The sequence below is a fragment of the Neophocaena asiaeorientalis genome, unplaced genomic scaffold (genome assembly GCF_003031525.2).
Source record: "Neophocaena asiaeorientalis asiaeorientalis breed wild unplaced genomic scaffold, Neophocaena_asiaeorientalis_V1.1 scaffold629, whole genome shotgun sequence".
In the NCBI taxonomy this organism is placed as follows: Eukaryota; Metazoa; Chordata; class Mammalia; order Artiodactyla; family Phocoenidae; genus Neophocaena; species Neophocaena asiaeorientalis.
In genome coordinates, this window is record NW_020175468.1 from 4,673,718 (window position 1) to 4,688,797 (window position 15,080).

Genomic DNA, 15,080 nt, shown 5'->3' on the forward strand with positions numbered 1-15,080 from the left:
ACTCCAAACTTTAGCTTTCTGCCTGAAGGGTAGTAATGGCTTGGTTCTGGCTCCAGCTGGTTCCCTGGCGTCGCCCCACATTTTGTGGGTTATTTCACCCTGCCAACCCCTCTAAACCTTCCCTTCATAAATGTTCTCACTTAAATTTTTTTTTTTTTTTGACCGCACTATGCACGTGGCTTGTGGGGATCTTAGTTCCCTGACCAGGAACTGAACCTGGGCCCTCGGCAGTGAAAGCGCTGAGTCCTAACCACTGGACCGCCAGGGAGTTTCCCCCCACTTAAACTCTTTGAATGGCTACCTGTTTCCTGCCAGGACCCTAACTGAATCACATAAACTTAGGGTGAGCCCAGGAGAGAAGGGGACCCTCGCCCACCAGTGCACTCCAGAATTTCTCTATAGGATGAGCTTGGGATGGCCAAGGGGCTGACAGGAGGGCTTCTCTTGAAGCTGATAAGATTTATATTGGGTTATTTGTGGGGAGGGGGCTAAAACCTTCGTGACACTTCCATTGGAGTGTCTCTGTCTGTCCCCTTGAAGGAGGGTGGAAGGAAAAAACTTTTATTCCTGTGTGTATTGCAGGTCACTTGGGTCCTTGGTTAACTCTCTCACTTTCTGTTTCCCTCAAGAGCCCTGAGAGGAAGGTGGTAATATGGTTCAGAGAGGTTGAAGTCATTTGTCCAAGGCCACATGGTGAATGATTATAATAGCTACCTTAAACAAAACAGAAGTGTTTCATTACACTTCTGTGAAGCTCTGGAACAGGCAACACTAATTTCCAGTTAAAAAAAAAAAAGGAAAAGAAAAACAGAAAGGCATGGAGTTGCCTCTGGGGGTGAAGTAGGGTGTGAGTATGCCCTGGAAAGGGGCAAAAAAACAATGTTCTCAAGTGATGGAAATGTTTATGTCTTAATCTGAGTGCTTAGTCACATGGGCGTATCTGTTTATCACAACTCGTTGTACTGCTCTCTTAAGGTCCAAGCATTTTAATTTTCAAAATAAATAAAAAAGAATTTGCAAGCCCATCTCTGAGTGCTACATCCCAGGTCGGTCCAAAGTACTTTGCCCAAGAATGAATTCTCACGACCAATGTATGAAGGACGTGATGATAATAATCAGCAAATATTTTTGAAGCACTTACCATTCGTGTATTTACTCTCTGAAAATAACGTGTATGGAACGCCTCTCTTGTAGTAAACTAACCAAACACAAAAATGACACTCCTCCTAGCGGGGAGGTAGATAATTAGAAAAAAAAAAAAAAAAAAAAAAGGGGGCTTCCCTGGGGGGGGGGTGGTTATGCGCAGCCTTGGAGCCCGGCTCTCCCAGCCGCGGAGAGAGACGCGACCTGCCCCGTCCAGCCGTCACGCGCAGGTAGCCGCCGGTCCCTCCCCTGCCCGCGCCGGTCCTGCGGCCGCCGGGGACTGCTCGTCCCCGCGTCCGTCCGCTGCCTAAGTCTCCCGCGCCGTCTCCGTCCCCGCCCCTCTCTGGGGCTGGCTCTTCCCGGCGTCTGACTTTGTCTCTGGGTGTGTCTCCATCTCTCCGTCTGTCTCTGATGTCTCTCTGGATCTGCGGTCCCTCTCCCTCTGGGTGTGTCTCTCCTTCTCCATCTCCGGATGTCTCTGTCGATTTCTTTATCTCTGCCTCTCCGTCGCTCTCCCACTCTGCCTCCATCCCTGTGTCTTGGTGAACTCTCAGTTTCTGTGGATCTCTCTGCTTCCATCTCCCCGTCTCTGGGCATCTCTTTGCCCTTTCCCTTCCTGTCTCTGTCTCTCGGTATTCCTCTGTCGCTGTCTCTCTGTATCTTAGACCCGGTTCTGGCAACTTCACCCCGTCATCATCTCATTCCAAATCCTCGCAAATTCCAACTTTCACCTGGGCTGAGAAGCTGCTTGGGAGTGGGGTAGGGGGCAGTAGGGTAGCCACCTGGGGCAGGTGGACTCTGAGTGCCCCTGTGACCCTGCCTCCCCCTTAACAGTCACCCCACTGCTCTGGAGGTCGCACCCACCCCACCCTCCAATTTCAGGAATTCCTGGCTGGGGGGTAAACTTCCTCCCCCACTTCCTCCCTTCCAGGATTTGGCTGGGTCACCCGTTAACTCCTTCCTGCCTTGGCTTCATCCCCCCCTCCTTGAGCTGGACACCCCCCACCTCCAAGCACGCTGAAGGACAGCTCTGGAATTTCGGTTGTGGGACGTGTGTTGTGTACTCAGGCGGGACATGCGCTGGGGGAGTTTCTTGCGGGCACAGATGGAGTTGATGGGGGCCACATCCCCACCGCCCCCCACCAGGGCCCATCACCAGCCCCACTCTTTCTGAACTCACCAAGGGCCCCTCACAACTCTGACTCTGTGGTTGAGCTTGACTTCAGGTTTGGGGTGAGGTTGGGGAGGTTTTCCTTTCTGGTGGTGGGGCATCCAGTAGTAGAAAATGAGAGAGGCTGATGGGGGAGGGGCTCCAGAACTCTGGGAATCATAGAATCAAGAAGTCTTGCATGTGAAGTCTTTGAATGAAAGGACCCAAGTAAGTGAGAATGATCAGAGAGGGGGACCAGGAATGCTCAAACCTTCAAATTAAAGGTCCTTAGGGTATTTGAATCCTTCAATCCAAAAAGCTTGGTGTTGGAATCTTGGCAGTTTTCAGTGTTCGCACACAGCTGAGAGCTTGAAAGTGCTTGCAGAGCCAGCTAGACCAAGCCCCCTATTTTACAGATGGGGAAACTGAGGCCCCAGAGTAGAAGTTCCCACAGTGAGTCAGTTTCAGGCTAAGGTTGGGACTCCAGTTCCACTGAAGCCCCAATCCAAAGATCTGGCTTCTTTCGCTGCCACTAAGTCGGATTCCTGTGGGGCAGGAGGTCTTCATAGGCAGGAGGGAAGAATGCCAAGGTGAGTGTGAATGGCTGGAACCCAGGAGGGAGCCTTTTAGAGGCAGAGGAGAGAAAATATTTCTAAAACCACGGTGTTGGAGAAGGAGAGGGGACAAGAGTTGGTTTGGGTGGAAGGGGTGGAGTTTCAGAGAAGGAGGGAAGTGAGGGGAAGGGGAGGGGGGTAGTGCAGAGATTAACTCCCGCCTGATTCTGTCTCCTGACCCTCCCCATGAAGCCCACTGCTCCCACAGGACAGGGCCTATAATTTGGTTTGTGTCTAGACAAATAATAACTCAGCTGGTGTGAGCGAGCAGGGAGGGACGTGGCAAGGCTCCCTGGGAGGCAGCCTGGGCTCCGAATGTCCCCCCCAGGGGGGTGAGAATTTAGGGACCAGGTGAATGTGGTGACTGCCCCTCCCCCACTGAATCCTTAGTATCTTAGAATTCTGCATAATCTTAGAACTTTAGGCTGCTAGAATGTTAAAAAAAAATAACGGATTAGATAGGGAGGAAAAAGGAAGTGAGGTTTACGGTATGTAGAGTATGTTCCCATTTCTGTAAAAAAGAAAAGGGAAATACATATTAGTGTTTGTTCGGCAAAGATAGTAATCACTGAGAACTAATAATAGATTCTGAAAGTTATAGAATGTTAAAACAAATCATAGAGCGTTCTAACAATAGAACTTGAGAATCTTGGAATGTGAGACGCTGGGATATTGGAAACTTAGAAGGAGAAGGGCATGGAAAGCCACCATGATAATAATAATAGAATGGAAGAAAGGTAAAGCTCTAGAATGTTATAATAATAGAACAGTAAACCAGGAACTGGACTAACAATAGAACCTGAGGATTTGAGAACCTTGCATTCTAGAACATCAGAGGAGTAGAGTCAAGGACTCTGGTGTCCCTTTTGGATGGTGTGGGGGTGTGTGGAGGGACGGGGACCCCTTCGGTAGAACTGGGGAAACTGAGGCCCAGCGGAGCGGTCATGGTGGCCGGACTGTCCCCCAGTTTCCGCCGGCCAGCCGCCAGGACACCAGGTGGGGAGCGAGGCTTGGTGATCACATTTCATCCCCTAATGAGCAGACCGGAGCTGGCTGGTCCCCCGGGGCTGTCAGGGGAGCAGGAACCCTCAGAGGAGGGAAGTGGGGGTTGAGAGAGGCGACCTGGAGGCTTCTAGGACAAGACTGGTGAGTGAGGGGCTGTGGGGCTCTATTACCTCTCCATCTTGTCCTTTCACCGCCCCCCACCCGCAGCCCTTCAGCCTTGCTGGACTTAGAGGTGGCTGCCAGGGCCCAGGGACTTATCTGGCTTGAGCAGCTGAGGTGCAAAGTGGGGGCAGTGGTCTGACAGTCCTTCCTGTCTCCCCACTATCGTTGCACATTCTCAGCTTATCTCTCTTCCCTGCCCCTCTGGGAGGGGCCCGCAGGGACCACGAGGGAGGCCTGTGGCACTGGGGAGCTTCTTGTGGGCACTGTGAGATTTGGGGATTGACTTCCCAGACACAAAGCCTGAGTAAGGGAGGCAACTTAGATCTCAGCCCAACAGGGTCTTGGCTCCAGGGGGCTGGGCAAGGGAGTCAGGTGATGGAGGGGCACCCAAGACGTTGAGGTCATTTGCTTTCTTGTGGTGAGTGTTCGTGGATCTTGCAGCAGATTTTTTTTTAATATTTACTTATTTGGTTGCATGGGGTGTTAGTTGCAGCAGGCGGGCTCCTTAGTTGCGGCTTGCTGGCTCCTTAGTTGTGGCATGTGGGCTCCTTAGTTGCGGCATGCAAACTCTTAGTTGCAGCATGCATGTGGGATCTAGTTCCCCGACCAGGGATCGAACCTGGGCCCCCTGTGTTGGGAACGCAGAGTCTTATCCGCTGCACCACCAGGGAAGTCCCTCAGCAGATTCTTAACAGGGGCTGAGAACCCCGGAAAGACTTGAGAAGAATTACGGGAATGCAGGGGGTGAAGAGAGAAAACATTCAGGTAAGGGGAAGCTTTTTAGTTAAGAATGACAGATCTATGCAGTCTTGACACACCATGTGACTTAAGACAACTGCTTTGTGGCTCTAGGCCTCAGTTTCCCCATCTGTATCAGGCAAGGGTCAGAAATAGCCTCGTGCCCCTATATGTTGTGGCATATAGGCCTGTTGCACTGTGGAGTTCTAAGAGTCTGCTATTCCGCGCTGTCTTTCGGGGGTTTGGTGGTGGGCAGATCTCAGGTGGGGGAGAAGAGAGGGTTGAATGCCCCTCCCCCATGCCCAGCATCCCCCAAGAAACAGATGGGTTGAGGAGGAGGGATGGGAGGAGGGAGGGCTAGGCGGCCAACTGGTTCCCCCTCGAGGAAATTAGCAATGGGAAGTGTATTTCCTTTGGCTGCAGGAAATCAGTCTCATGCCTGTGTACCCACCCCAGCCTCAGCTGAACCCAGGGGTTCTTGAGAGGGTGGGGCAAAGGGAACTCCCAGCTCTCAGTGCCTCCTCCCATTATGAACTGGTTCATTCTTGTGTCAGCTCCCCAGTGCCTGTGGAACAGTAGTAATTGTTCAAATACTGTACAATTTATAGATGACATCACCTCTACCAAGGATTTTCTTTTTGTAAATTAATTTTGTTTTTTATTGAAGGATAGTTGATTTACAGTATCGTACCCATCTCTGCTGTACAGCAAACTGACTCAGTTATACACATACAGACATTCTTTTCTTTAAATATTGTTTTCCATTATGGTTTATCACAGGATATTGAATGTATCCATAGTTCCCTGTGAATAAATTCAGAGATGTTTCATCCTCTTCGGTTCTCTGGAGGAGTTTATATAGAATCGATATTTTCTTTTTTTTTGGCCGAACCGCGCAGCATGCAGGATCCTAGGCATAGGGTCAAACCTGGGCCCCCTGCAGTGGAAGCGCGGAGTCTTAAGCACTGGACCGCCAGGGAGGTCCCAAGGATTTTCATATCTGGGATGTGACTAGTATAAAAGTTGTGCCCACCCCCCCCTTTCTATAGAAGGGGAAACTGAGGCTCCTGAAGAAGTAATTCCCTCAGTGTTACAGGAGGAAGGAGAGACTCAGGGCAGACAGAGGGGAGAGAGGTGTGTGGGTTTTTGTTTTGTTTTGTTTTTTAATATAAATTTATTTACTTATTTAGTTTTGGCCGCGTTGGGTCTTCGTTGCTGCACGCGGGCTTTCTCTAGTTGCGTTGAGCGGGGGCTGCTCTTTGTTGCAGATCACGGGCTCTAGGCACGTGGGCTTCAGTAGTTGTGGCTCGCGGGCTCTAGTGCTCAGGCTCAGTAGTTGTGGCGCACGGGCTTAGTTGCTCCGCCGCATGTGGGATCTTCCCGGACCAAGGCTCGAACCCACGTCCTCCACATTGGCAGGCGGATTCTTAACCACTGCGCCACCAGGGAAGCCCGAGAGAGGTGTTTTGAGTGATTTGCTCTGGGCGGGTGGTTTCAGTTCAAAGGTAGGGACCGGATTGCACTGTTCCAGCCAGGAGCAAGCCACCTCTGTCCCATCTCCACAGGATCCAGGAGTCTCTGTGAGTCTGAGGTGAGGGCAGCTCTTCCGTCATGGAGGACCCGACAGCGGGGAGGACTTACTAAGTGGGACTCAGCCCTGATCTTTCAAAGTCAATTGTGCAGCAGATAGATCCTACCCTTTTCACTTTTTCGCTCCACGCCTCTTTCTCTGGGTCCCTGCAGGGGCTCGCTTGAGCTCGAAGTCGGGGGTGGTGCCGCCTCAAGGTGAGCAGGAGCCTGTGTTGGAGGAGGGGCTGACCAATGCCTGTTCCCTCAGTCCAAAGACATTTCTTGAGTGCCTACTCTATGCCAGGCCTGTCCTGGGCGCTGGTGATACAGCAGTCAACACAAGGTCCCTGCCCTCCTGGAATGTCTGTTCTAGACAGACAGACAGACACAAACAAGATGCAAAGTGATGTGAGGAGAGAGCCCTGGGAATGGGTGGTCAGGACTCTGGGTACAGAGGGCTTCCCTGAGGAAGTGAAGGAGGTGAGGGAGCTAGTTGTAAGTCTGAAGGAAGAACAAAGGTTTTGTTTTGTTTTGTTTTGGCTGCATTGGGTCTTCGTTGCTGCGCGTGGGCTTTCTCTCCTCGCGGTGCACGGGCTTCTCATCGCGGTGGCTTCTCTTGTTGTGGAGCACGGGCTCTAGGCACGTGGACTTCAGTAGTTGTGGCACGCCGGCTCAGTAGTTGTGGCACACGGGCTTAGTTGCTCCGCGGCATGTGGGATCCTCCCGAACCAGGGCTCGAACCCGTGTCCCCTGCATTGGCAGGCGGTTTCCTAACCACTGCGGCACCAGGCAAGCCCAGAACAAAGGTTTTGACGCTGGAAAGAAGGTCGAGCCTTGAGGCTGCTGAGGTGGGAGAGGGGAGGTGGGCAAGAAAGTCAGCTAGGTTGCCCAGGCTGGTCAGGGAATGCCTTGTCACCTGGGGTGAGGATTTGGGATTTCACCCCAAGTCCACTGGGAAGCTATTGGAGAGTTTCAAGCAGAGAAGTAACAAGAGCTGATTTATATGTTAGAGAGACCTTTCTGGCTGCCACGTGGGAAGTGAGTTGAGGGAAGTCAGAGTGGCCAGGAAAGCCGTGAGCAGGCTACTGCAAAGTCCAAGCCAGTGGTGATGGCTGAGCAGAGCGGCCAGAAGCAGGGATTTTAGAGACATACATGGATTCAGGATTTAGTGTGGAGGTAGGGAGAGCCAAGTGGCCTTTCCCATGAGAAGATGCTCAGGTATCTGGGAGGTTCCCATGTACCTGCTGTGTACCTTTGGGCTCATTCCTTCCCCTCTCTGGGCCTTGGTTTCCTCATCTGTCCAATCGACTCAACCAGTGGTTTTCAAAGTGTGTCCTAGGGATGCTTCAGAGGTGGCCTTCTTCCCACCACCTCATTTTTTTCTAGAGCACAGAGCAGCTTCCTCTGTCATGGTCTTAGATGGGGTTTCCAGCTGAGATGTCTCTCTCTCTCTTTTTTTTTTTAAGTGGTTTCACAGCCTAAAAACTAAACTGATGCAAACCCTTGGATGGAGTGGCTTCTGAAGGTGCCTCTAATTCAGGACTTCACTCCCCACCTCTCTGGGGGTTGACAGTGGTCCGGGGCTTGGTCCAAGATTGTCCTTTGCCCTGTCCTTAAAGGTCTCCGCAGGACCAGGAGAGTGGAGCCCAAGACTCTCACTTGGGAAATTCGGAGGGGAGTGGGGAGAGACAATGAAGGGGGCAGTCTCTGAGGGAGGGGACTGCTGGCACTGCCCGCAGGGCTCCCCCTTGCTCCCGACCTCAACCGAGTCCAGCATATCCTCCTCTCAGCCCTTCCCCGCCCCGCCCCACCCCCAGCCTCCTGCAGCTATGCTTCCCTGGGCTGTCAGCCCAGGGCCCTCTTCTGTCCAGTTATTCTTGGGTGAAAACTGAAGTGCAGGCTGGAGAAAGCCGAGATTTCCCCTCTCCCGCTATCAGGACCTTGGACAGGTCTCTGAACCTCTCTGTGCCTCAGTTTGTCTAACAGGGGGAATAACCCTATTTCTCATAGGATTCTTGAAATTTTAAAATTCATACCCATAAAAGTGCTTAAGACAGGGTCTGCTATGTAGTAGGACTTAATAAACTTTAGCTGTTATTATCACCACCGTCATCATTATAGTCAAAAATGGGGTGCCCTGGGTTAGGAGCAGGAGGGCTGGCTCTAGCCCGGTTCTGTCACTGCCTTGCTGTGCGTCCTTGAGAGGAGTGATGCAGCCTCTCCGGGCCCAGTCTCCCTGTCTATAACATGAGAGTTGAGACTAGTTCTCCATTTCCCACAGCATGATATGATACTTGTGCAAGTTTTACATGGTTTCTGGAAGAAAGTTTTAAAATCTGAGTTGGATCTTTATTTTTATTTTTATTTTTTTGCGGTACGCGGGCCTCTCACTGCTGTGACCTCTCCTGTTGCGGAGCACAGGCTCTGGACGCGCAGGCTCAGCGGGCCCAGCCACTCTGCGGCATGTGGGATCTTCCCGGACCGGGGCACGAACCCGTGTCCCCTACACCGGCAGGCGGGCTCTCAACCACTGCGCCACCAGGGAAGCCCCTGGATCTTTATTTTAACATCTGTTAGGGAAAAAATATATCTGGCATCTCAAATCTGTGTTTTCAGAGATCCGTTGCTTAGAGTGGGGCTCAATTAGGCATCGTTAGGTTCCCCACCCTCTGCAGCCCACTGGAGTCAGGGCAAAAGGGGTGTGGGGAGAAGGGGGTGGTCTATGACTCCTCTCACTGCAGTCTTCTCTCCCCACAGGTGCTGCAAAATGGGCTTTGAACTGTGAGGCGGGGCCACCTCATGTCAACTGCTCAGCTCCCACCAGGACCAAGCTGGAGCCCCGTCCTTGTCCCCTTTAAATTCCCTGTATTAGTAACCCTGCTCTGATCTAGCCCTTACTCACCTCCTTCCTGTTTCTTAAAAACCCTTCCCACATTCCCCAGACCGAGCCCTTCCTCTCTTTCATCCCTCACAAGACACCTCCTTTTCCGTAATCTTCTCCTCGCTGTTTACCTTACTTATTTCCTTATTTCTTACTGGGGTCCTAGGAAATGCTAGCACCCCCATCCATCTTGCCTGGTCCTTTCAACACTCCCTAACCGTAGACTATCCTATCTCAACACTATCCCATACATTTCCACCCCACCGTTACTTCAGCATGGCCATGCTTACTTTCTACATCCTCCGCAAATCTCTCTCTCTCACCACTGCCCACTGATGCCTTCAGCTCCTCTATAAACAGCCCCCTCAGTCAATTTTGTGTGACCCCAGTACTCCTCCACTTATGCTCTGATTGGGTTCATAAAACCTCCTTGACAAAGACCTTTGTGAATCCTGCCATCCCCCAGACCTCCCTCTTGTCGTAATTCTATCCCTCCTCCAACTTTTCCCTCTCAAGCTCTATCCTTCCCCGCCCAGCCTGGCCCACGATTCGTGGTCAGCCTCATCTCTTCACTGTGGACTGCCTCCCACCATGTTCCCCTGAGCCTCCGAGGAGGGGGCTCAGGGGGCCTGATGGCCTCCCGCCACCCATGGCCCCACAGCCCCCGTGGGCCAGGGGAAGCATCTCGAAAGCCTCAGTGCCGAGGATGGGCAACCGCACGTGGGAGGGCTGCCACGTGGACTCCCTCGTGGACCACCTCTTCCCGCCCTCCCTCTACATCTTTGTCATCGGCGTGGGACTGCCCACCAACTGTCTGGCCCTGTGGGCCGCCTACCGCCAGGTGCGGCAACACAACGAGCTGGGTGTGTACTTGATGAACCTCAGCATCGCTGACCTGCTGTACATCTGCACGCTGCCGCTGTGGGTGGACTACTTCCTGCACCACGACAACTGGATCCACGGCCCCAGCTCCTGCAAGCTCTTTGGGTTCATCTTTTATACCAACATCTACATCAGCATCGCCTTCCTCTGCTGCATCTCCGTGGACCGCTACCTGGCCGTGGCCCACCCACTGCGGTTCACCCGCCTGCGGCGCGTCAAGACGGCCGTGGCCGTGAGCTCCGTGGTCTGGGCCACGGAGCTGGGAGCCAACTCGGCGCCCCTGTTCCACGATGAGCTCTTCCGCGACCGTTACAACCACACCTTCTGCTTCGAGAAGTTCCCCATGGAAAGCTGGGTGGCCTGGATGAACCTCTACCGGGTCTTCGTGGGCTTCCTGTTCCCGTGGGCCCTCATGCTGCTCTCCTACCGTGGCATCCTGCGGGCTGTGCGGGGCAGCGTGTCCACCGAGCGCCAGGAGAAGGCCAAGATCAAGAGGCTGGCCCTCAGCCTCATTGCCATCGTGCTGGTCTGCTTTGCGCCCTACCACGTGCTCCTGCTCTCCCGCAGCGCCGTCTACCTGCGCCACCCCTGGGACTGTGGCTTCGAGGAACGTGTGTTCTCGGCGTACCACAGCTCACTGGCCTTCACCAGCCTCAACTGTGTGGCTGACCCCATCCTCTACTGCCTCGTCAACGAGGGCGCCCGCAGTCACGTGGCCAAGGCCCTGCACAACCTGCTCCGCTTTCTGGCCAGTGACAAACCCCAGGAGATGGCCAACGTCTCGCTCACCCTGGAGACCCCACTCACTTCCAAGAGGAACAGCGTGGCCAAGGCCATGGCAGCCAGCTGGGTGGCCGCTCAGCCCTCCCAGAGGGACCAGGTGCAGCTGAAGGTGCTGCTGCCGGCACAGTGAACCCCGTGTCTGCAGAGCCCCCACTCCTCCATACTAACCCCACCTTCCCTTCCCTCCTGGTCCGGTGTATGCAAATTGTATGTAAATGAGGCTATGCTAATTTCCATACGCATGTAAGAAAATAGGAAAGTAGTGAGGTTGATGTGTCACTGGTCAACCATCGTCCTCCACCATGACCCCCTAACAATTCAGTAGAACTGTGCCTAGCCCTGCGCTGGGTGGTGCTAGTGACGCAGCGGTGACAAATGACAGCGCTGGCCCTGCCCTCATGGCTCCCACTCCACTGGGGGAGACAGATCTGTCCCTGGATAGTGATGACCCAGAGTGGGCATGGCTCAGACGGGGAGCCCAGGGGCTGGGGGAACCCAAGAAGGCATCAGACCGGGTCTGGGGGTCAGAAAGTGCCTCCTAGAGGAGGGGACCAGTAGATTAACTTTCCGGAAGGTAAAGACAAAAAAGTTAGGATTACTTTCAACAAGGAGGTAAAAGTCTGTGACTCACGGGGAAGGTGGAAGAAGAAACTCACCGAGTGCTGAGTGGTCACTTTTGCCTTTGGGAAGCCCCCGGTCATATAGGGGAGAGAGAGAGCAGGACAGAGCGTTTCAGAGTTTCAAGATAAACAGCATTCTCCAGGTCAGGACTGAGGAGGAGGGAGCAGAATCAAATGAAGGGCGATCAGCAAACGGGCTGGTGGAGCAGGGAGCAGGGCAGGCTTGGGAAGGGGGCTGGGGACAAGAGAAGGCTATTTATTCATTCATTCAAGGGAGATTTGTTTATACCTACTCTCTGCCCAGCCCTGTGCTGGCTGGCAGCTGGGGACAAAACGGTGACCAAGACAGCCCAGGCCCCACCCTCACGGAGCTCACAGTAAATGAATAAAGATAAACATAACATTTGGAATCGATAAGGGTAATGGGGAAAAATAAAGCTGACTGAGGGGACAGACAGTGATGTGGAGTCTGATCTAGATAAGGAGGTCGGGGAGGGCTCACGGAGAAGGGGGCATTTGAGAAACGACCTGAAGGAGGAAAGGAGTCAGATGGAAGAGCGCTGCAGGCCGAGGGAACAGCAAGCGCAAAACATGGAGTAAGAGACTGCCTGCATTTGAGGGCCAGCAAGCACACACAGCGGTGTGGCGGGAACCGGGGGCGGGAGGATGTGAGGAATGGAATTGAGACAGGCCAGGGACAGGGGCCCATATTATAGAGCTTTGTGAATCCACGTGAGGACTTTGCCTTTTATTCCAAGAGAAATGGGAGCTACAGAGGGGCTCTTAGCAGAGAAGGATTGGGATTTGGCTTAAATGTTAACAGGATTCCCTGGCTGCTGAGCAGGGAACAGAATATGCGAAGTAAGGGCAGAAGCCAGGAGCCCAGGCAGGAGATGCTGATGGCTGGACTGGGGTCGGGGGTGGGTGGTGGTGGAGTGGGGAAGGATCTGTGTCAGCTTTGGGATTTATCTTGAAGGAATTCGATGATGGAAGAAGCACAAGGGCCGGTGGGATTGTGTAACTCAAGCCCCTTGCCCATCCTGGGAAAAGGGTGACCAGGGGACCTGAACTGGAAGGACGTCTAGAAATGATCCCAGGCCCTACTCAAAGGCCGTCACCGAAGAGGCCAAGTGATTAGCCCAGGGTCACACAGCCAGTGAGTCAACGCCGGGGCCATCCTGGGCTCCCTCTCCCCTCCCTGTCTCTGCCTCTGTTCCCATGCCCCGGAGTGGCCACGGCTGCTGTCCTGGCTGATGGTGTTCCCCTCCCTCCCCTGGCCCTCAGGGGTCAACCAGGAATGGCTGTCCTTCTAGAACTAGGCTGGAGAGCAGGAGGAAACACACAGCTCTGGACAGGCCTCGCCCCTTCTGATAGCCCATCTCCCTCCCTTCCTCCCCACAGGTGTGTAACAGGCTCCAGGCTCCTGATGAGATGTGAAGATCTCCCTACACACACACACACACACACACACACACACACACACACACACACACACGGGCACAAATACACCATTGCCCCAGAAGTTCCCAGAAGAGGTTCCTGGAAACCCTTCTCAGAGAAAGAAAGAGGAGGGAGGAGGGGAGTGAGAAAAAAAATGAACTTAATGAGGAAAATGGTTTTGCAGGAGGAGGGATGGGTCACTGAGATGCAGGAAGTTGGGTCTTTGGTGTTGTGGGGAAGAGAAAAGAGGGAGGCCTGGGATTGGGCGGGGAGGGAGGGCTGGTAGTTTTCCCACCCTGTCTCACTGCTATAAAGCTACTGGGATGGAGATGTAGGGGAATAGAAGCTTTCTGAACACAGTCCCCTCAGGGAATCAGATGAAAGCCTGCATGCTACCCCTCCACCAAATGCTCATTCCCATTCATTCAATAAATATTTATTGAGCACCTACTATGTGCCAAACATTGTTCTAGGAGCTGAGGAAACAATAATGAATTATAAACAAAAAAGTCATGTACAAGTTTGGAAGCTTCCTAAACTCATCATGTGGAACCTCAGCGCCCCACCCCCACCCCGAGTAGGTCCTTAGGCCCCAGGCTAACACCCCCAGGGATCAGGAGAAGACTCTGGGCTGGGACTCAAGAAACCCCAACCTCAGTTCCATCTTGATTACCTCTGGAACTCTGGATAAATCCTTGTCATCCTCTGGCTCCAGTTGGTCAGTCAGTAAAATGGGGGGGGAGGTCCCTAGTGGATGATGGACCTTGAATGGTCCCAAGCTCCTTAACATCTTTAGCCCAGAAAGGGTCCTGGGGAGAAGTTGTTTTTATGGAGTCTTGGCATTCTTAGTAATTTAGAATATCGAGTTTCACACATGTCAGTATCATCATTACAGATGGAGAAATGGAAGTCCATCAGGGCCAGGAAAGTGACAAAGGACACTCAGGGAGTCCGAGAGGATGCCAAGTAAAGCCCTGGGTCCCCCAACTCTGTGTCCTAAATGTTTCCTCCTGTACACAGCTTCTCTGTTCCTTGTACTTCCCCTCTTCCTCTGCCTCTTCGAGAATCTCTCAATTACCCATCAGCACTCCACCATCCAGAAATTTCTCTCAACCTCTTCTTGACCTTGTTTATATGATTTTGCTCCCTGCTGGGTAAGGGATGACAGTCTGGGACACTTCCTTAAACTCCTTCCTGAGCCAGCTCCCTAGGGACCCTCGCCCCACAATGGAGGAAGTGGGGCTGCTTGAGAACGGTATAGTTTATTAGCCAAGAAGCTGGGCTATCAACCTCTGCTGGCTGAGGAAACTTGTGCCACTCTCCTGGCCCCTCTTTGGGTCTCAGTTTGTCAGTTACTTGGGAAATGGTTGGATTAGCTGCTTCTGGAGATGAAATGCGCCCTCATGCTGGAGTTAGCAATAATAATGCTAATACCTGTATAGTAATAAGGGCTGTTTATTGGGTGATTGGCACCATTCTAAGCTCTTAACATAGTTCATTATGTTTTTATATTCAAAATTTGCATGCAAGGCTTACAACAACCCAATAAGGTAAGTGTTTTTTGTTTTTTTTTTAGTAAATTTATTTATTTATTTATTTAGTTTTGGCTGTGCTGGGTCTTCGTTTCTGCGCAGGGGCTTTCTCTGCTTGCGGTGAGCAGGGCTACTCTTCCGTGCGGCGCCCGGGTTTCTCATTGCGGTGCCTTCTCTTGTGGAGCATGGGCCCTAGAGTGCGCGAGCTTCAGTAGTTGTGGCACACGGGCTCAGTAGTTGTGGCTCGCAGGGTCTAGAGCGCAGGCTCAGTAGTTGCGGCGCACGGGCTTAGCTGCTCCGCGGCATGTGGGATCTTCCCAGACCAGGGCTTGAACCCACATCCCCTACATTGGCAAACAGATTCTTAACCACTGCACCACCAGGAAAGTCCCGAGGTGTAAGTGTTCTTATGATTCCCATTTTGTAGATGGGAATACTGATGCCCAGAGAGGTTAAGTCACTCGTCACACAAAGCAAGTAAACAGTGGAGCTGGGTTCCCAATCCAGGTCTGTATGACTACCTGGACAGTTTTTTACGCCCAGGGAGAGCTCTAAACTGCC

The 15,080-nt window shown here is 52.7% G+C and overlaps 1 protein-coding gene across 1 annotated transcript; it reads left to right on the forward strand.

Moving 5' to 3' along the window:
• Positions 1 to 1,299: 1,299 nt before the first annotated feature.
• On the forward strand, positions 1,300 to 12,425 carry GPR4 (G protein-coupled receptor 4). Its single transcript, XM_024768119.1, has 2 exons — positions 1,300 to 1,373; positions 9,139 to 12,425. The coding sequence occupies exon 2, from the start codon at positions 9,912 to 9,914 to the stop codon at positions 11,055 to 11,057; it is 1,146 nt and encodes a 381-aa protein (XP_024623887.1). The 5' UTR covers positions 1,300 to 1,373; positions 9,139 to 9,911; the 3' UTR covers positions 11,058 to 12,425.
• Positions 12,426 to 15,080: the final 2,655 nt, after the last annotated feature.